Below are 22263 nucleotides of genomic sequence, written 5' to 3'. Positions count from 1 at the left end.
TCTTAGTATTTTGATAGTTATAGCATATATTACTGCATGGAAAAAGCACCGTGTTAAAAAGTAGATTCTGTAGAGCGAAAAGGCGATAGTTTGGGTACTTGCTTTCTCTCCCTCTAACCGTTCAGCTTCAGCACGCTAGAGAGCGGAGTTGCCTTATCCAATCACGTGCTTGCGCGGGAGAGGAAGATAGTACCCAAACTATCTCTTTCTGTCACCCGTGTACACGGTCGCTGTAAGCGCGCTTACTCCATGTAGTTTATGCTCTAAGGTTTAGAAGAAAAATAATCTATGGGTAGGCAACACAATATACACTTATGTAACCCCTAATAGGACAATTGTATCTATTGTTTATTGTATATTATTCTTATGGAATACTTCTTAGCAGCCAGGATGTAGATACCCAAATTCTTAGTTGCAGGAATTAATTTAAACCGAACACCTAGGCAACAAAATTTTAAAAAATTCAGGTTTCGGGCGGAAAAGTTGTAAAATCCATAATACGTAAAGCGATAAAATTATTTCCCCTTTTTCCCACGCTTTATTTTTCAAATAGAGCTAATTTTCATATCGAGGTGGTTACACTTATAAAACTTGTCAGTTAGTAAATTTTTTGTCAACCGACAGGTAAAAATCTCCAGGTGCGAATCGCCTTCTCAGGTAAAAACTTCCGAACAACATCGCGAGGCGGTCCCGCGCCCGTCCGAACCGGTCGTTACATAACATGTCCTCCGGCGGGCTCCGCGCCTCTTGCACCAACTCCTAACGGTCCCCTCGCAGTCGCGTTGCGGTCCGCGTCGCTGGCAAGTCCGCGCAAGATGGCGGCATTTCGGTACACTCACGCCGTGGTGTGTCGCATCCCGCTCTCCCTCAGGACCCGCGGCGAGATCGAGCTGGAGGAGGCCAAGAAGCAGCACGAGAACTACGTGCGGCTGCTGAGGGAGCTGGGGCTGGACGTGATCGAGCTGCCCCCCGACGAGGCCCTGCCGGAGTGCGTCTTCGTGGAGGACACCGCCGTGGTGTGCAACGGCACGGCGCTCATCACCAGACCTGGTGCGGCCCATCGAGTCAAAGAAGTACGTAAGGTGGCTTCCAGGCGACGGCATCGGGCGGGCGTCGCGGTTTGATTGGGGTTATTGAGCCCGTTTCGGGTATCTGGGTCAGTTGTAATTGGGGCTTGCCTTTTCCGAATTATCTGGCCGACGCTTTGCGGGGTGTTCGCTTTTCTGGCCCTACCTCGTTGCCGGGATAATACGTAACGCGACAGAATTTGGCGTTACTGCCAGGTACAAGCAGCAAAACAATTGGAAAAAAAGTCGAATTAACAAAATTTTATTTACATCTATTTCCTATTTGATTAAGTTAATAAATTAGGAGGTAGTTAGTTTCAAAAGGTATATTCTGGTATGTTTAAATGTAATCTGCAGAGAAACCCGTAAAAAATGTTTATACAGGGTGGTCTGAGGAAAAGTTTTTACTTGGATCGGTGCCCGGTGCAACTGGGATGAATTTGTGAAAAATATACATATTCCTCCCAAAACTGGGCTGTTTAGTGGCGGGTGCTGAGAATTAAAATGGTCATAATTTGTTAATGAAGCACGGAACCTATACATTTTTTTAGGGGATGATTTCTAGGCCCACAAAAGAACTTTCGCGACGGAAAAACTTTGAACGGAATTTGCGAAATAAAAAATTAAAATAGGGATTATAGACAACCCCTATTCGAAAAGGGTTCCTACACGTATATTTGCAAAATATTTTTGACATTTTAAATACATACAAAGTGTCGCAAGCGGCAACCTCTAATAAGTAATACCAAAATTAACTATGATCGGATTTAAATTCGTCACTTCAAAGAACCTCCGACCCCCAAAATTTGTTCAATGTCTTTAATTTGGAAAATGTTATTTCGAGGGTTATTTAAAAATATCGACCACAAATTTTCCACTTTGACGCCCTGTATATTTTTAAATGACAACTTTTGGACTGAGGTAAGTTTTAATTTTTTGGTAATTATTTACTATAGTGGCACCCTCTCCAATTTTCACAAAATTTTGTCTACCCCCCCTGTTTTCGATGGTTCTGAACACGAATCTGAAGTTTTTTTTGTGCGGTCGAACCCAGTTTTTGAGAAAAAAAATTTTTTAAATTCTAACCTGAATATTTCAGATAATACGTAGAACTCTGTATATTTTATGTAGCTTTCAGAACATCTGTAATAAACAATCAACATTCTCTCGATTTTCTCAAAAACGGTACAAGATATCGACTGATATATGGTATACCTTTTTTTTAACAAAGTTTTAGACAAGAACATTACCATGATTTAGTTTAATTGCCCAAATTTCATTGTTGTCATGGTAACGATTTAAAAGTTATAATTGCAATTTGTTTTTCAAACCTCTTTCTTTGAAGGAGAATAACACCACAACGAAGCCCGATAGGAAATTTTTTTTTATGAAGTACTACAACTATTTTGAGCTCCCTTGTACACCCCTTCATTTTTGACATGACCTTTCCGGACACCCTGTATATTTCAGTCGCCATTGAGAATACGCTAAGTAGATATCTATATTTATAACTTTTGTCTTAAAAAATCCTAAGAATAACAAAAATTACGCTCTAACGGAACGGAGAGAACGGATATAAATAATCTCTTGTAATAGTAGGTACCAAGAAACTCGGATTATGATTTATGATTTGAATTCATTCCCATTAATTTTCTTCTGACAACTTGACGGTTAAAATGGGGATAATTCTTTACATCTCTGAAATAAACGCGATCTCGATTACATTGCTTCGCGCGCTTGAATAAAAATGATGGCATTTGGAAAGTTTACACAAGGCAAAAAACACCGCATTTTTCTTGTCGTAGTTAATAATTTATCGAGAATTCATTCACTTTTCTAATATACAAAACGTGTATCCAGTGGCGGATTATACTGTCAATGCAATGGGCAAATTTGTTTTTTTTTACTGGTATTGCGCTAAGTCAAACCGATTCTAAAAATCGTCCTAAAGTTCTTATCAAATGAAGCCAGTATTTCTAAAATGAGAATAAAAAATAATAGTCTAGTTAAGAAAAACTGTATCTATCAATCATGAACGATTCATTAAATAATATTGTAAATTTTCAAAGAAAAACCGTTTCTGTGTGCAATTTTTTCTCCAATATTTTAGAAAATCTAAGCGAGAAACAATATTATCTCTTCACTGTACCAGTTATTCAAGTTTTTCCAGGGCATTAGACAGTTTACAAGCTGACAAAACATTCAGAATAAGAAAAAAATCATATTTTTACTTCTTACGTCTATTATTACATTTCATGAACTGTACTCGTCTGTCAAATATACAGAAAATCACGTACGGTACTATAAACATAATCACACCCCGTAGAATGCTTTCAGGAAGCTATTAACACAAGCATTAATCGCAATTATTGCGTATCTTTACAAATTTGCTGGACAAAACAGGAAGGGTGCATTTTCTGATGTTTATATATTCTTCGTGATCTTTCAACGTGAAAAATTAAGTTGCTCTAGTTTATCGTTACACTTCGCCACTTCCTGGTTGGATTTCTTGTCTATTACCAGCCTTAAACAGAACAAATCTCAACCCCGAATTCAACACTTATATTAATTCCTAAAATCGATATTTCTTTTTGTTTTTGAGATGCGTAACGTCACTCAAAATTGTATATTGCCCTTGGCACATATGCCAAATTATAAAAATAATTTGCTATTCTAAAACAACAATCGTAAACAACGGTTTTTGTATTATTTTCATGCCTACATTAAGCGCATACTACATACATACTTAGCTTCTTAAGTAATGTAAGAACCCTTCCTCATATTCTCAGGCCCGTGAAAGACGTGCATACTAATTTAATAGTGAGTTTGAAGTACCTGATAGTATGGTATGTGGTGACAATATGTCATGGAACATAGTATGATTTGTTTGTAAAGCTACAACAAAATTATAGTATACAGAATGTAACTAAAAGGAACCCTTTATATTTCGCCCCTGACTTCGTTTTCAGTTATTCGATTTTTTCTGAAATAATGAAGTAGAACTTGAAAAAAAATATATATCTATAAAAAAATCAACACAAGTGTTAGTCAACAAACTGTCAGATTTTTCATTATCTCCTCAACGAACTATTTTAGAAAAATTATATGGCTTATTTTGTGTTTGTTAATTTTTGTTACATCCTGTAGGTCTACCTACTTTAAATAACTTACTTTTATAATTCTTTTGACATCAGGGAAAGCATGATAATTTTTTATGATTCAGGACTTACTGTTTAGTTTTGATATAAACTATGCCACATCGGTTGTTCCCGGTTGTTACTCATTTTCTGATTCATTATAATATTTACAGAATCTTTAGCGATAATTGCACGTCTCTTCCTTTCCCTTTGTTTTACTGAATATATTTAAACCACAATTTAAATAACGATGATGGAATAATTACCAATATTTCCTGTTAAACATTCGAACGTGTCATTTTGTCCCTCACTATCATGCGGCAAATTCAAAACATGAGCGATTTAGGACAAAAAATATGTAATCGTTTTACGTATATCTATTACATTGTTCTCTTCAGTGCTATGTTATTTTATAGCTTACCTTAGCATTTCCAACGAAACTTTAGAACAATTTTTCTGGTGGGAGTAAGTCTGGATATTTCACAGAAGAAATTCCAGCAAACACGTTTTTGTAGACTATAAACAAATGAATTTATTATTATTATAAAGTCACCTTGAAAAAGTCAACCGTCCGCTTTAAAAATGTATGAGAAGCGCAAAAAAAATGTTAAAAAACACATATCGTTATGCTGATGATGTCCAGTTGATTATAAATGTGACCACGTAGGTATTTCATTCATAAAATTATTTAAACGTAACTTTTTCAGCGGATCCAAATACCTAAACCGAAATGTTCATGCAGCATGGGTTCACAAATCGAGAGTTGTCGATATATTCGAATTTTTTAATTTTTCCGAAAACCTATTTCTCTAAGAGCACAATATAAGTAAATCGAACTCCTCATAATGGATTTTTACGATTACTTTTTAGCTGAAGTTTGAAAACGGTCTACTAATAAGGTACAAACCTTATTAACATGTCATATTTCCATACTTCTTTTTAGACGGAATTTATATTCGCTGAAAATTTAACCCACAAGGTTCAATATAGTTTGTTTATTTGCATAGTTCTGTTTACACTTGACATTTTTTTATAGAGAGAACCATCTGACAATTTTAATAGAAATATTGCACCGAGTGTGACGCAGGTTACAGAGAATGTTTAGTTATAAGCCGAGATTTTCCTCCGTCTATAAATATATTACAGAAATTGATAAAGAGTTATGTGACGCGTGTACATAATATACACTTGACTTTGAAAAGATACGTACAGAGTAGGGCGGAGTAGTGCGGTATTCTTCCTGCCTACAAAAATATTGTAACTTTTTACACAGAAAAGGAAAGTTAAAGGCAAATTGAATAATTGAATCTAGTTATATGCACATAGTCATGGCAAAAAAATCACGTATTAGTGTCTCAAAAGTCATTTATTTGAAGTTAAAAAAAGATTTTTGCTAGGGTAAAAATTGTACAATGGCTAAATCATTCCCTCAATATATGCAAATACTTTATGACAAATCAAAGTAAGACCAACATTATTTCATTTACCAAGAAAAACTGATGTAAATACACTTAATCAAACAAAGTTTATCACCCTGTATATCGCTCCAGCGCCCCCCTGATTGATTTCAGTTCGAACGATGACGTAAACGGCTTTTGGGACCTGGTGATTTGATTTATTTCTCAGTTCGTTAGCTTCTTTCAGTGTTCATCTAAATTTCGATTTTGTTTACGTTGCTCTGATTTATATTTTAATTGGAAATGGGTAAAGTGCCAGGCTGACGCGCGAGCTAGTTGTTTGTTTAAAATATTTACTACCGTAAATAAACATAAGAGGATGGTGTAATTTTTATTTGTATATGCAATATATCTTGTTAAAATCATGCTTCAAAGGTATATGGAATTTTATATCTAGCACCTTCATCATTCGTCTGATTTAACTCTCATAATATTCTAAGAATCGGGGAATGCTGAGATAAGTTGGTAATAAGAACCTACAAGTTTCCAAGTTTCGGATTCGATTCTAAGAATCAAAAAATGCAGTTTGTACGCTACCTTCTGCTTACGAAAAATAATTGTTGCTGATGTTTTAAATGCTTGTTAAACGAAAGATTAAGTAACAGAAGCGGATGCTCGTAGGAAGTCGTTTTCAAATAACTACTCTTTTCATGTTAAATATGCCACTGTAGGTTTTAGTGCTATACAGGGTGTTTGGAAGCGAACGAACTCCACTGCAAGTGTGGCTTCCCGGATGAAAATAAAATAAACCGATTTAGATTAGGTTACCTCGAAAAAATTTTCGGACCCTCAAAGATATTTTTTTGGTTGGCCAAAGATGGATGTAGGCGTAGGCTTATTTCTTAGAAGTAAAAATGCCCGAAACATTTTTTTTGTTTTTTTCCTTTCTCTTGAAAACATTTATAATTATTTATATTATAAAATTAATGTTTAAGCTGTTTAAGTTAAATGGAATGTGAATTAGACAATTGTATAATTTAGGTGGTCCCAGAATTATGGTTTAATTAACAATAGTTTTCTGTATGTAAATTTCTTAAAGTAATGACATTTTAAACATAGAAAAATGTGTGAGCTAATTGACTATTCTCGTATAAGACTGTGTTGTCATTAAACTGGCTGAGCTCAACCAGTTCGACTGTATTACTCTTTGGCTAAATTACTGTTATGATTCGTCATTATTTTGAATTGAAATTATGCATTTCAGTAATTTTTTCCTCGATTAAGTACAGAAAAAAAACTTCATTGATTCTTTTTAGATCAAAAATAATATTTACAAAATTTCCTATAAAATATAACCAATATCGACTCAAACAAATTGTCAACAGTTTTAATATACACAATATTCAGATCCTTTCACCTTAATTGACCTCAAAGACGTTTAGGAGCAACACGATACGCTTGATCGAACTTTTTCACCTCATTTACCCAAATTTTAATCGAACTAACACTACGGCGAACATCTCGGTCAGCGTGATAACTAGAAAAATCGGCCCCGTATCCCCGGGTCAATTTTTTTATTGGACAAATTATTTCCTTGGCGTAACAGCTAACTTTTCGATTTTTCGCAATTTCGTGAAGGGCTCGTGGCTCGATCGATAACTTAACTAGCGACAAGTAACAGACTTCATGCTGGCACCGTTTATGTAGAATCCAGTGACGCGCGTTTCCCCGTTACCATTCATATTTTTTAAATCAAATCTAACGCGTATGATTTTCCTCCCAACTGGTGTGAATATCCCTCCACGACCTGTATACGGTATTTACAATCATTAAGCACTTCCTGTTTTATTGTATTTTCTCCCGGCTAGGAATTTTATCTCGTTAAACAACAGAACCTGCGAATACGTGAGTGGAACACTTCCAACAAAGGCTGCATCTTCTATTCAACACCCGACAATGACATCGACATCGTTTTATTTCCGGTACCGCTAACTTTTACACACAATGTATTCCAATTCGTGTCAAACTCGATATTACGTGTCCCATACGTCACACGGTTTTAATGGTACGTGCCAAAGCTGCGGTTAAAACGGCGAAAGTGTGATTTTTAACCGTACAATGGATACAACGGCACGATCAAACAGGTTGACGAAAACAGAGGGAATAGACACTGTGCTTTATCAGAGCAAAGGTCATGGAGATCGGGCAGCTTTTCGCCACTGGGTGACTTAGATGGGGACATTATTATTTTAAAACGATTAAACTCACAGTCATCGCGGTGAAATTAATGTTATTCATATGTATTCTGTTTTATGATTTGTGGATCCAAAGAAATATTTATATACAGGGTGTCCAGTAAGTACCTCCTAATCTCTCGGGAGTGTATAGGGGAGGTCAAAATAAAACTAGTCCTTCCTATAACTTTTTTTCCTAATGTGCCCCCTAACGGAGTTATGGGGGGTCAAAGGGGTACCTAGAAATTAACGTTTAGGGTTATAACTTTGAAACCACCCTGTATATTTTAATAAAATTTTCGTACGTTGTATTACACATGGAGCTCTACGATTTGATGCTAAAATCAACTTTTTGCTATTATCAGGTGTCCAGAAACGGACTGGCCCTATCACAATTTTTCTCAAAATTTTGACAGAAGTAATTTTATCAAACTGAAAATATTATTATTAGATACTCTGAAGGTTTTTCTTTAAAAATGGTACTCTTTATTTATTTCGAAAAAATGAACGGTTTGCGAGATAAATCGGTTTTGAAAAAAATTGGTAACAAATACAACAATTAAAATTTATTTTTTTTACATATTATTTCATGCATTTAATTTCTTTAACTTTATCAAGTCCAGAAATCTTTGAACGGGTTGGCTATACTTTATGAGCAAGTAGTGACCAATTAAAAATAACATTTGAAAAATAACTTACTTACAAGACATGCAACAAAGAACATTCAACAATGAACAAAGGTACCTAAATGTTACTTCGGTAGATGTTCAAAATGAGCACCCCGTACTTCAATGCACTTTCTAATCCTACGAATGTTTTCCCGGTGCACTTGAAATAATATTCCGTGATTATTGCGGAGATGGTCACAGTTCTGTGTTAGCCTCAGCAGAAGTTCCTCTCTACTATTTACGGGTGTTGAATAAACGTTATTTTTTAAATGACCCCACAGAAAAAAGTCTAATGGGTTTAGGTCGGGCGACCTAGGTGGCCATAATACAGGTCCGCCTCGACCTATCCATCGATCACCAAAAACATTCGTCAGATGTTGACGTACTAAACGATCAAAGTGGGGTGGTGCACCGTCATGCATGTACCACATTTCAGTTCTTATTTGAAGGGGCACTTCTTCTAACAAAATATTTAGATTTTCCTCTAAAAATTGCAAATAAAGAGCACCATTAAGTCTTTGCTCCAGAATAAATGGACCAATCAAATGATTCCCGATAATGCCAGCCCACACATTCACCATAAACCTTTGTTGGTAGCGAGTTTGAACTAAAGCGTGAGGGTTTTCTTCATCCCAGACATGTAGATTATGCGAATTAATTATGCCGTCTCTTGTAAAACCTGCTTCATCGGTGAACAAAATAGATGTACCAAAATTATGATTCCGAATATGATGCTGTAAAAACCAATTGGCGTATTGAAGTCTTTTTGGATAATCATCTGGAGACATAGCATGTACTTTTTGGATGTGGTACGGGTAAAGCAATTGTTCTTTCAGAGTTTCATGTACAGCCCATTTTGTAACATTGTTTTGCGCCGCAAGCTTCCTTATGCTATTTGAAGGATTATTAGCAACGTCTTCCAATATTTGTTCCTCTACATGAGGGTCTCGTACTCTCCTCGGGGCTCCTGCTCCACCACGGCGTGGCAAAAAGCTTCCTAAATAAAGGATTCGGAAGAAATTAGTTTCACTAACGTTTTTCACTATTTTTTTTTACCTGTTTCTCTTAAACTACGATCAACTCTTTCAAAAGTTTTTGGACTCGGCAAATGTCGACCCGGAAACCTTTCCTCATAAAGTCTTCTTGCCTCCACGGAGTTGCATAATGCTTCCCCATAAATTAGGTGCATATCAGCATATTCTGCACAGGAATATTCTTCCATTTTTAAATGTTATTTCTAACGGCTTAAAACGAATACCACAATAAAATTGAATTTTTATTCTGTCACGCGCCTTTGACAAGTACTTTAAAATCAACAGGGTCTAACAACGAAAACAATAGAAAAGAACTCCATGGAGACAAGAGCAATAATAATTTGTAGATGTATTTTGGTCATAGATGTTGATTTTACAAGAAACGGCATTATTCATTCCCTTAATTCACCACCAGTAAATGTTTATGGTGAATCTGTAGGCTGGCACTAGCGGGAATGATTTTATTGTAAAAAAATAAATTTTAATTGTTGTTGTATTTGTTACCAATTTTTTTCAAAACCGATTTATCTCGCAAACCGTTCATTTTTTCGAAATAAATAAAGAGTACCATTTTTAAAGAAAAACCTTCAGAGTATCTAATAATAATATTTTCAGTTTGATAAAATTACTTCTGTCAAAATTTTGAGAAAAATTGTGATAGGGCCAGTCCGTTTCTGGACACCTGATAATAGCAAAAAGTTGATTTTAGCATCAAATCGTAGAGCTCCATGTGTAATACAACGTACGAAAATTTTATTAAAATATACAGGGTGGTTTCAAAGTTATAACCCTAAACGTTAATTTCTAGGTACCCCTTTGACCCCCCATAACTCCGTTAGGGGGCACATTAGGAAAAAAAATTATAGGAAGGACTAGTTTTATTTTGACCTCCCCTATACACTCCCGAGAGATTAGGAGGTACTTACCGGACACCCTGTATAGTAATTAGTAAGTCCTAGCGTTTATTTCACCTCGTCGTACAGTGAAAACCGCGTAGTGTATGGGACCCATTAGCATTCCTGCCCGATCCCGTCTCGCACAATGCCCGCTTTCATTACGTGGATTTCTCCTCCTGGAGAGGCTTTCATGTCAGCCGGTGCATAAAGAACGGGCAAGTGCATTTTGCGAACATGTGACGAGGACGTCGTCTACAGTCTAGACATCTGTGGAGTCGCGCTAGACGCCGTTAAAAGCCTCTACCGCATTAAAAATTATAGGTAGTAAAAGTTAAAATGGTACATTGTGCTGAACTGTTTCAAAGTATGCGTCATTCGGGTTAACGATTGTGGAAATGGGGCAAATGCGTTTTACAGGATGTTAATACCACGCGTTGTGTTAATTAGCTTATCATCTGGAGGAGCGAATAGTGAACATTACAATTTTTTGTTTTGTATGATAACAGATGGTGGGGAATTTTAAAAAACGTACTTTTCTAAGTTTTATTGAAACGGCAACGTTTATCACTTAATATTAACCGTTCAACGTCTACTGTTGACAACGGACAGTATGAAAAATTGTTGAGGCATTAACTATATATTAATGTACAGAGAGATCCATAATGATTGAAGCATTTGGGGAACGCTGCCTATTTCTAGCACCATCTTTAGCATATAAAAATCTGTAGTATTGACACAGACAGGCACAGACTGCGATCTCCAAACACTTCAATCATTCTAGATCTCTCGATATTTGCTCGTAACTCTTGTTATATACCAGATAAAACTTTACATATGTTTTCCGAAATGTTGTATCCTGGATTTTTTCCAACACTCTTTGCCTTTTTTCTTTTATTGTACTACTGACTGGTCATATATTATTGGCATCGTATATTTTTTTGTACATCATCCATTAATCAAATTGTTCATTTAAGGATAGTCCATGTGATTCCAATTTACGGAATTATGGAACTTGGGGTTCTCTAGTTTGTTTAATGGAATATTGCTTGAAAGGCGTCTGTAAGTCCATAGAAAAATATAGTCTTCAGCTCTAGACGAGGCATGGCTCTTCAAATGTCTTGTCACTTTAGTTTTGTAACAAGAATTTATAATAATGGTTTAAATTTAATTTAAAAAATTATCTTTGATCCTATTCCTCAAAAAAAAAACGATAGCCTGTAATACATATATCCTAAACTAATTATGATGTTACCCCGTAACTTTTGAAAATCAAAAACAAAATACATCATTTGCTTTTGTTCAGTGTTTTCCACGATAGCAAATTTATACATTTGACTAGTTTTCTGTGACATTTCTGTAATAATTGGCGGTATTCCCTGCCCACAAAACTAATTCCGGAGTAATTACTTGTGTCATGCGCCGATAAACTTATGGGTCATGATCCCAGATACCAAAGGTTACACGTAACACCACCGATGTAATTACGTCGAGGAACAAAATTAGAAGCAATTAACAAAATAAAAAAAAAACAAATTTGACAAATATAGTTTCTGTCTAATCCTTTAAAATGGTCTTGATTTTCAAATAAGCAATCAGCAGAAACTTCCAACTGCCAATACTAAATACATTTTTAAAAATACATAAAGAGTGTATGCGAAATAAGAGATTTCAGTCATATTTCTATTGCAAAAGGGATTTGAACGAGACAAAACCTTATGCATAAATTTCTCTTACGGTTTTTCACAAATATAAAATGTATTTTACCATATGTGCACTTAAATTATATATAACGTTTCGAAAAATCAAAAATTTTTCTATATGACAATTAATGAAGATGATTTTTTAGTAATTCCCTTCGCGATCTCAAGTAAATCTTAAGCTTAACTCTCTAGTAGTTAGTGCCAGTTCATTTTTTGTCCATGCACGTTACGATTTAAATATGAACATTAAACTAAACGTATATGGTGCCCCTTAGATATAATAATCGATATAAAAGGGGCGAAAAAACTGATTTTGTCGGTCGACATTGACAGATAGCTACGTTTTAGAATTTATATGATAAAACTGCAGTCATTTCTCACAGCGGACAACTTTATGTTGTTCGCATCCTATTTTACTTTTCTGCAGATAAAAAGATAAGATTTATAAACTAATTATTACACAATATATACAGGGTGTAAGAAGTTTGACTGTCATTACTTCAGCATGAGATAGAGTAATCATAAATGAACAAAAAAGTATATTACCTACAGGGGCGTAAGATTGACAATTTTCACAATATGTTAAAAAAATTCGAAAAATGTCATATTTTTCTTACTATTTAATTATGTATCTTTTCGAGAGTTGATTTTAGGCGAAAATGGAAGAGGAGACTTAAGATAATTATTTTTATTTTATTTATAATCATGCACATGCTTATTGTGGTCTTAGTTTTAGATAGAAATTAAAAGATAGGAACTTTTAAGTCAGGTCTTAAGACCTAATTAAAACTAAGATATGTTAGGATTATTATAAACCTGCACACTGAATTTGTACATTTGACTTAATGGGAAAAGATACAACTAAGAGAAAGTCAAGATCTCTTTATAAAATCGGTAATTAATATTATTTGCATTTCATTGAAAAAAGTAACGAAGTGTTGTTAGGCACAAGAAACTTTTTGAACATGCAGACCACAACCAGTCCTAATAGAATTATTTCATCTCGTGACAGTTCGCCTTTTAACACGGGCGTTAACTAAATTAGTCCATTTCGTTTCCAATGAAACAAATAAACGTTTACATTGGAGTGATTTATAGCTGTTGGTACTGACGGTTCCTGTCGTCCATTCGTTAGTGCACATAACAGATAAATTGCTGTTACACTGAATGACAAATTGCTGATACGGTTGATACTGAAGGAGGGTACAGACGAATTGTTCGGTCATAGCCAGACAACAGATTGGAGTCTTGATTTAATTAAATTATGGTCAATCTGTCTAGTCCAAAAAGGTGTAAAAACTCTATGATTGAAAATAATGAAATATTAAACAAAAAATAAACAATTGATCTTATATGGGGTGTCCATATATGTCAAAATTAAGTGAGGTTATGTATGATATGCGTCATCTGTCATCTGTCAAAAATTGTGGAATAGCATTTAAACCGCTACATGTATCTACAATTTAAATAAAAAGACTGAGTTTTCATTTGTTTGCATTTGTTACAGGTAGAAACAATCAGAGTTGTCTTGAAAAAGGAATTAGACTTGCCTATAATTGAAATGTCTGACGCCAAAGCGAGGTTGGACGGAGGAGATGTTTTATTTACGGGTAAGTAAAATGCAAAATTTTGACACTATGAATGTTGGTTTATGTAGTCTATTGAAGATAATTTAATTATTGTATATGATATGTCGAAATTGTCCTACAATATTTTACTAGTATTTTATAGAATATAGAATAAATGAATTCCAAATTTTAGTCAGAGGTGTTTCAGACTGGGTGACGGACAAATAGTTGAAAACATCTGTTTGAAATTCTATTTTAGAAAAGTTTGCCATGAAAAGGTGTATGGTCTTTGATTGTACACTAATTTCGGAACATCCTGTATAACGGAATAATAGACGATTCTAACAACACAACATTAAATTAGTCAAGTTTCTCAAATACGGAACTACAAATTCAAACTGAGGTAGAGAAACTTTCTATTATTTACAACCGACGTAGTTTTGCTGCAATAGGAAGGAAATAGTACAAAAATGTGGATTCGTCGAGAAACGAGGAAACGCACATTACGTTAACGTTATTGTCGTGATTGTTAAAATTCCAAACATGGACATGCATATTACCGACTACCAGTGGCGGCTGGTGCGGGGGGCTCTGGGGCGCCGCCCTCCCTAGAAATTTTCATAGTAAAAAAAAATAATTAAAATTTTTTTACAATGTTATCTAGATAATTAAATAGATTAACTTTATCAAACAAAACTCTGTATACGTGGGCTCGTAGCTCGCCACTACAACTGCAAAGTGTTTGCAGCGGTGGTCGTGGTTACCGTCGTGCAGCAGTGAAAGACGGGGTGGGAGTAACACATATTTACCATTTAGTCTGACCGTAAGCAAATAAGTATATTTGTCTCATAGTACTTAAAATAAAACTACCCAATTTGTTTTATTTTTTCAAAACTTTGTATCTAAATTTTTCCACCTTCTCTGGTATGGCAGTCAAGAGCCGCCACTGCCAACTACTCTATTTGAGAACAATCATCCGTTTGTAACTTGAAATGATACTTCGACCGATACAGCTCTTACAGATTTACCGTTTAAGTGACGTCCAAAGACCTCCGAACAGGACGTCCGGAGATGTACGAACAAATTGAATTTCTAGTCACTTAGTGCTAATTGATTTTGATTGAGAGACGGCTTCGCAAAGAAAGAAGCGGAAGTGAACGATACAATGTGACTGTGTTTGTTTCTCCAATCGACAATGTCTCAGCACTGGTGAATATTTAGAAATTTAAGAAACATTTTTTTACTCTATTGCAGTGGACGTTCTTAGTCTAAAATATTGAAAATATGTCTATAACTCATGTTAACTGATTATAGTGATTATTAACATGTACCCTTGCTAGTTTAGAGGCAAATCATAAACGATAAATTATTTTATCTGCTCCCACGATAGTAAATAGACTATATACATTGTTTTTACGGAGGTAAGTAGGAGGAGAATTTTACCGTAGAAGTGGAAGTTGCTATGGACAGCAGGAGGTAAGTGAGGTAACTTACCTCTCTAGGGAAAAAAATTATTTATAAAATTTGGATAATTATTCCCCCCGCGCTTACTAATTGTCACATTTTTCTCAAAATTATCTATTAAAACAGCATGATGTGGCGTACTACTAGAACTAAGAGTTGAAGTGTCATTGTAAAGAATCCTGTTGGCTATTTTATTTTTGTTACTTAAACTGTCAGCAACATAACTTTCTGCAATTGTGGCTAATTTCCACCCACCATGTCTCTTGATTGCCAATACATCAACTCCTGTATTAGCCAGTAACGTTGCCGATGTTCTTCGGAACGAATGGCCTGTATATGTTTCAGGATGTTCTAGTTTCAAAAACTGTGCAATATTATTAGGAATCATAGAAAGGGTATTATTGCCGACTGGTTGGTCGTAACATCTAACTGCTTGATAACGCGTGAAATTTCAGTTTCAATTTCCAATCTAATCTTAATATATTTCTTGAGAATTTTTAGTTGAGAAACAGAACCCAGATGAGAAGTAATTGTAAACGTACGTGACATACCATTTTTAGAATCTGGAATTGTTTGAAATTTCTATATGCCCGTCCGTAGCGCACTTTCGACTTCCCAGGAAATAAAAATTCGCAGGCAGCATTTGCTGCACTTTCTATTTGAAAATCACTCATTTAGAAATAATAATTCAAAACCAGCAAAATTGCTTTTTGTAGCTTTGTTTATAAACACTTTAGAAGCGACAAAATCCAAACAACTAAGGCGACTTTGCAAGCTTTCGAACAATGTCAAAATTAATTGATTAAGAAATGTCAAAAAATAAAACTTGATCATTATTTCATGAACTATAAAGGACTGTGGGAGCAGATAAAATGTTATACACCACGCAGCAGTTAAGTATAATTTACCAGTCTCGGGCTCTATTGCTAGCCTTCGCTCCGCTCGGGCGCAAAATAGTCCTAGACTGGTTAAATTAAATTAAATTTCTCTTCAGCAAGTTTTTTGCCACAAAATTCTCCACAACTTTGCCGTAATTTAACCCATATTGGATCTCTTTGTTAGATATTAAATAAAAAATGTAAATGTTATGAGACGCAATATAATTTTTTAAGCTCTACCTTTGAAAAACCTTTTTTACAAGGGAGTAATGAGTATGCATCCCTTTATAACACCCTGTATAACTATAAATTACCCGCATATTTGGGTACTACAGACACCCTCTATTCTGACTCCTGTTTTTCCAGGTCGAGAATTTTTCGTCGGCATATCCCAGTGGACGAACGAGGCTGGAGCCCGAGCGGTAGCTGCGGCTTTCCCCGAATACCCTTGTACGCCCATCAAGGTAAAACCAGAGACCTTAGTATTGGGAGATCTTAGTAAGGGCCTAGTAAAGGTAAGCGTGCCGCTTGGAAAAACTGCCCAGTCGCACGCTACCACATTGACTCCTGCCGATCTGCTTTTTAATGCAGAGAGCGCGTCTAGTACTGCGGCAACAGCAAAAAGTACACTCACACATGAACGAGCTTATTTTGATGCTTAGTTGGCACAATGTGTGAGGTAAAATTTAGGCGATTAGTTTGTGCATGCTCGATTATTGATTTTCGTTGTTATCGTTTCTCGCTGCAAACAGTAGCGGCCATCGCAAAGGTCAAATGTTATAATTATCTCCAAAAGAACTGTAATTATTTGTTACAGCGTACAAAAATGCGTTAAATTTTCCCTGCACTTTCGAGGGCGCTGAACACGAATCTGATATTATTATTACGCGGTCGAACCTAGTTTTCGTGATTTTTTTTTCAAAATTCTAGAAATAATGTATTGCTAAAATGAAATAAAGATATTTGTATTCATTTAACTATCATGTTCATTTGGTCAGTAAAATACTTTTATAATATAACGTAGCATATGGATGCCATAAAAAAACTAACCTAACTTTATACAGACAGAAATTCTACATAAAGTTAGGTTAGGTCGAGTTAAGTTCTTATGTATCGGGCATATTTTTTAACCTAAAACTCAATTTTTAATCACTCCGCGGGGGAAATACATTGCTAAAATTAGTCCTTGTATTAGATAATATGTCCTGTCCAAATTTCGGTTTCGAAATTGCAATAGTGATGTATGTTTTCGGTCACGAACATTGAATAATTCTAAATATTTCGAATTTTCACCATCAAGAACGGCGGTGACAACATTTTTAACAGTAAGGCAATGCTTTGTATTGTATTAGCTATGCCCTGTCCAAATTTGGTTAGTGCAACTCTTTCGGTTTCGAAAATACACTACCTACCTATGTATATTTTCAGCCACGAAAATTGAATAATTCTAAATATGTCGAATTTTCACCACCAAGAACGTGGTATTTTTTATTGCAAATGTATTGCAGAATCGTGCATAGATTCTCAGTAGGACTAATTGAATTTCGTCGATTACGGCCCCATCTATCATGAATCGAAACGAATGTTTCCGACAAATCCTACGTACCTTTAGCCGTAGAATTTGGATCTTCAATAAAAAATTAGAGTTCCTATTTAAGATTTCAAAGTTACCCCACCATCCCACAGTTCCCACCCTCGCGTACGAGGGGAGGGGGAGAGGAACTAATTTTAGCTCTAATGTATTTCCCCCACGAAATCATTAAATTTTGATTACTGGTATTTTTTTCAAATTTTCAAAGGGTGCTTATTTCTCGAAATATTTGAAAGTTCCAGGTTAAAAGTGAAACATCCGTTACGTGTCAGGTTACATTTTTTTTAATATGATTTAAGAAATTTACACTATAGTAAACAATTACCAACAAACTATTTAAAATTAAGGGTACGTACAGACTATACGCAAGGTCTGTACATGGCTTTACACAAATGAAAACTGGTCTCTTTTGCGTTATTATAGTAATGGCCGCTGCTGTTGCATCTAGTATTTTGTTGTCATTTTGCAAATAATTTAATGCTGAATTAAAGTATTATAGTTTGAAATTTATTTTCAACCTAAATTTTTCTTTTTTTATTTTTTATTTAGAACTGATTATTTTAATCTGCTATATTTTTAATTAAATGACTTTAACTCCCTGTAGATTTGACAGTGCTTTCGCAAAATATTCTCTGAAAAATTTCCCTGAGGTGTTTGTAGAAGACAATGGCTAAGTAAAGTTTGAAACTCAAGCTATTTTTTGTGCTTATTTCATTTTTTCTATTAAAAAAATAGACAGCACACAACAAACCTGTCCTGAGTAAATTTATTAATATTTTGTTTCCATATTGTTGTTTTTTAAATGTTTGGAATCGTTTGATTATTTTTGTTTTACGTGTTTTAAATTAGAATGATTTTTTTATAAGTAAAATAACGTCCTTCCGTATACTACGTGAAAAATTAGGTTAGACACTGAATGTTTGTTGGCTTAAGTGTTTAAATGAAGTCAAAAGTCAAAAATACGGAATCCATATTTTTTACCGATGTTTTGAAAATAGAAATGGAACTTTCCCCATTGAAATAAGTTTACCAAAAAATTTAATACGTTTTTTTTTTACAAAAAATCCTTTCGTAGGTACCAGAACCAAAACATTTAAAATCTTACGTGACGATGGGTGGACCTGACCTGCTGTGCGTAGGAGCAGGGAAGGAAGCCCAAGAAGTCTTAAAACGGATGGAAAGAGAGGCGACGTTCAGCTACCAAACCATTACTCTACCCGAAGACGAGGCAGCAAATGTTTTGTACTTGAATGGAACCCTGGTCCACCGTAGTATTGAAGAAATACCTTCATCGTTCAAGGTTAATATCCTCAGTTTCAAATTAACGACCAGCGCAACAGATTCCTCCAGTTTTTAAGTTAAATGGTCAAAGTATACTCTTTTTTAGATATAGTTCTTAAGGCGCTTTCCCACGACTCGACATTCTGCAAGTAAATCGCTCGTGGTTCTTCCTTGACTTGACCACAACTAGAGCGAAGATTTCTTTCAAATTGATTTATAGGATTTATTATTTATTAATATTCGTTGAATCATGCATCATGGGAAGGCGCCTTAAGGAACAGATCCAAATAAATTGTGGTATCCTGTCCAGATTTACACGTAACTGAGTTGCTAGTACACTAAAACAGCTGGATTTGTGATTTTTTTTTTATTTTGCAGGTGTTTGGCGAAAAGATAGACTACCCCAGGCGTTCGGTGAACATCTCCCAACTAGCGCAAGCATCGTGCGGACTGACCTCTAGTTGCATATTGGTTAGGAGGTCCCGACATATACGAAACCTTTAAGATACCAATCTAAATCGCAAAATGCCACCTCAGGTCTTCAGAAGTTGCTGTGAAATCAATAAAAAGAACAAGTATTTATAAAGTATATGTAACGTTGTGTTAGAATCCCCGGATCGGACGCACCTGGAGATGTTCGTATTGCATATTCCTTCTAGTACGGTGGTGACGAAAAAACCGTTTTGGTTTTATATCGTAAGAAGGAGCACTTAGCTTGAAAAAGCAAGGAATCAAAGTTTATTGCATTAATTTAAATTGCAAACCACGTTTTACCAAGTTGCTTCGAGCATTTTATATTATAATTATAGAACTATGGTTTGAAGATCTGTGATTTGGATAGAAACTAGAACGCTGCATTAGCCCAAGCACGCACTTGACCGAAACGTTCTCTCATATAAATTGTATATTTTAATACACTAGGAAATTAAAGCATATTAAAAAAATTGAAATTGAATTAATATATATTAACGAATTGTACAGGTCTAAGAACAGTACCTTGTGGGACACCCGATTTTATATACCCTTTTTATATCTGTATTCATTTCAACTTTCTGGATGCGATTTTTTAGCTAATATTTCAGTAAAACTCATGACCAAAGCTTTAATTAATTCCAAAAATACATCAAGACATTTTTTCCGATTGTTAATTATTTTATTAGTTCAATGTAATTCCTGGTCTAATTTGTAATAACCAAATTGATTATTAAATACAGTATATTCATTTAAAAACTCGACCAACCTCGGTTTCAAACATTTTCCAAAAGTTATTTGAGAGAGATATGGACCTGTAGATTGTAGTTTCATTTCGGTCACAATTTTGAATATCTAATCGCTATAGATGATTTCCATGCAATATGAATTACTATTATTGAAAATATTACATTAATAATACGTTTTAATGGTTTCAAAGGAAATAACTGCTTTACGAGTATTGTCTTTAATTTTATCAATAAATTCACTATTATTACTATGGAAAAAGAGATCGATTGAAATAAATGATCCGCTGTTACGGTCAAGTGTATCACATCGCTCAAATCAAGGACTGTTGTTACAAATACTAAGGTGCTGGGCAACAAATAGCTTTTACCTTGTTCCGTTTAACTTTAACCACTGTAATAATACCCACATCTTTATAATAATTAGATAAGTACATTCATTCCTACCAGGTTTTTTTATGTAAGTGTCTTTAAATGCGGTGCATTTTCAGTTATTATTATTCATTCCTCAGAAATATTTTTCTATTAAAGCATTTTACGTAGAAGACTGCACATAAAGAAAATAGAAATATAATTTTTTATTATCGTATTGTAGAAAAACTATGTTTTTATTTATGAGAGTTTACTATAGTTTAAGTAAATTTTGTCTGATATTATTAATAAATCCATAATCAAAGATACACTATTTGAATAAAAATCAAAATAAACGTTTGGAAAATTTAGCGCATTTAATACTTTGAATATATTTATGAATTTCGCCAAAGCATGTTTTGCAATATACGCGTTTCGACAATATTATTATTAAGTATATTTATTGTAAATAAAACAATATAAATAGTAGGTTGCTCCATTTATCACAGAAAAGTACACGCACGAATTTTTTGACTTCCATCTATGTAAAATAGTATATAGAAGTATCCAATAATGATTATTAATCATACTACTTGATCTCTATCTCTGAATTTTTGCAATAACAACAAAAATGGAACCTCCTTTTTATATTAAAATTTATTCTCGCACAATTATAAATACACAAAATATATATTTAAGGTTATGGCGTTTCTTTAAATATTATAATCAATATTTATTAAACAATTTTTTGAAAAATGTTAGTACACCTGTTTGCATAGTCCTTTAATTAAAGTTGTGTGAACTAGAAACTATAGAACAAAATATTTATTTATTTGCGACTATGGAAACATGTGATTAAAACATTTGTTTCGATAAAATAGACGTACAAAAACTTTTTCTTTCATTCCAAATCATAGTATTATTATTTTAAAACTATATTTTCTTTGGTAGCTTTAAGCTTTAATATATTTTATTTTTGTAAAACTATTTTGGAAGCTCTTGTATGTTCTAACACAACTAGATAATACAACATGTATCTATTATCTGAAATTTATCTATTTATTGATATTAATTTATTGATGTTATTAAAAATCTCTTGATAGAAGTCTAACTGCTATCTATGTTTGTTGTTAGGGTAGTTTTATGTATGACATATATTTTTTCGTCTAGTTGTGGCTATTACAAATTGTGATTTTGAATCTCTGAATAAAATATTGTTAAATATATATCTTATTTCATTGCGAGACTTTTGACGCGGCCCAGAATCTTAACGTTGAAATAAATTTCTTGTTATGTTCCTGAGGAAAAGGCAGGAAAAATTGTTGTGTAATACAATACATAAACATCATTTAATTTATTTTAAAGGAATGTCACATTCTAAATACAAATCCAAATAGTTTTCCAGGCGAATTTTTTTGTTTATCTTACTCTGCGGAAGAATCCGGATCGCCGCATTTGTCTCTTCATGGTTATGCATAAAAGAACAGTTGCGGATTTTCTAAAAAAATTTTTTTGTTATCTGATTCCGTTTAACTTAGAACTGTCCCAAACGTCAAGCAACATATAAAATCTATTTCGGACTTTCTTAATATCATTTTCTTTCACTGAATGAAGAAAGAGTATGAGTCACAAAGCGAACCCACTAAACATATCTTCCAAACTAATTTTTAGAATATGAACCTAATTTTCCTTTTTAACAACAGTTTCCAGTTTATTGTTCGACTTTTGGGACTTTGTCATGTTCTATGCACAAACCTTGAACAGTTTCAATTCTTCCGGA

At 34.3% G+C, this 22263-nt stretch overlaps 1 protein-coding gene across 2 annotated transcripts; it reads left to right on the top strand.

The window, feature by feature from the left end:
• The first annotated feature begins 786 nt into the window (after positions 1 to 786).
• Positions 787 to 20750, top strand: LOC108908209 (N(G),N(G)-dimethylarginine dimethylaminohydrolase 1). 2 transcript variants are annotated; one of them, XM_018712156.1, is made up of 5 exons: positions 787 to 1073; positions 13641 to 13743; positions 16410 to 16507; positions 18710 to 18934; positions 19294 to 20750. In XM_018712156.1, exons 1-5 carry the CDS (start codon positions 816 to 818, stop codon positions 19417 to 19419), a joined length of 810 nt encoding a protein of 269 aa, XP_018567672.1. In that variant the 5' UTR covers positions 787 to 815; the 3' UTR covers positions 19420 to 20750. The 2 variants fall into 2 exon arrangements, with proteins under 2 accessions (XP_018567672.1, XP_018567671.1); XM_018712155.1 differs by having other exon boundaries at positions 16410 to 16558.
• The last annotated feature ends 1513 nt before the right edge of the window (positions 20751 to 22263 follow it).

Source organism: Anoplophora glabripennis, unplaced genomic scaffold (genome assembly GCF_000390285.2).
Source record: "Anoplophora glabripennis isolate ALB-LARVAE unplaced genomic scaffold, Agla_2.0 scaffold18, whole genome shotgun sequence".
Classification (NCBI taxonomy): Eukaryota; Metazoa; Arthropoda; class Insecta; order Coleoptera; family Cerambycidae; genus Anoplophora; species Anoplophora glabripennis.
This window is presented reverse-complemented; position numbering and strand designations above follow the sequence as displayed.

Excerpts from the sequence above, each read along its gene's own strand:
- LOC108908209 (XM_018712155.1), top strand. The coding sequence starts at position 816 with ATGGCGGCATTTCGGTACACTCACGCCGTGGTGTGTCGCATCCCGCTC. Across the intron at positions 13,744-16,409 it reads AGGAGATGTTTTATTTACGG|GTCGAGAATTTTTCGTCGGC; the intron begins GTAAGTAAAATG and ends CTGTTTTTCCAG. Across the intron at positions 18,935-19,293 it reads AAATACCTTCATCGTTCAAG|GTGTTTGGCGAAAAGATAGA; the intron begins GTTAATATCCTC and ends TTTATTTTGCAG.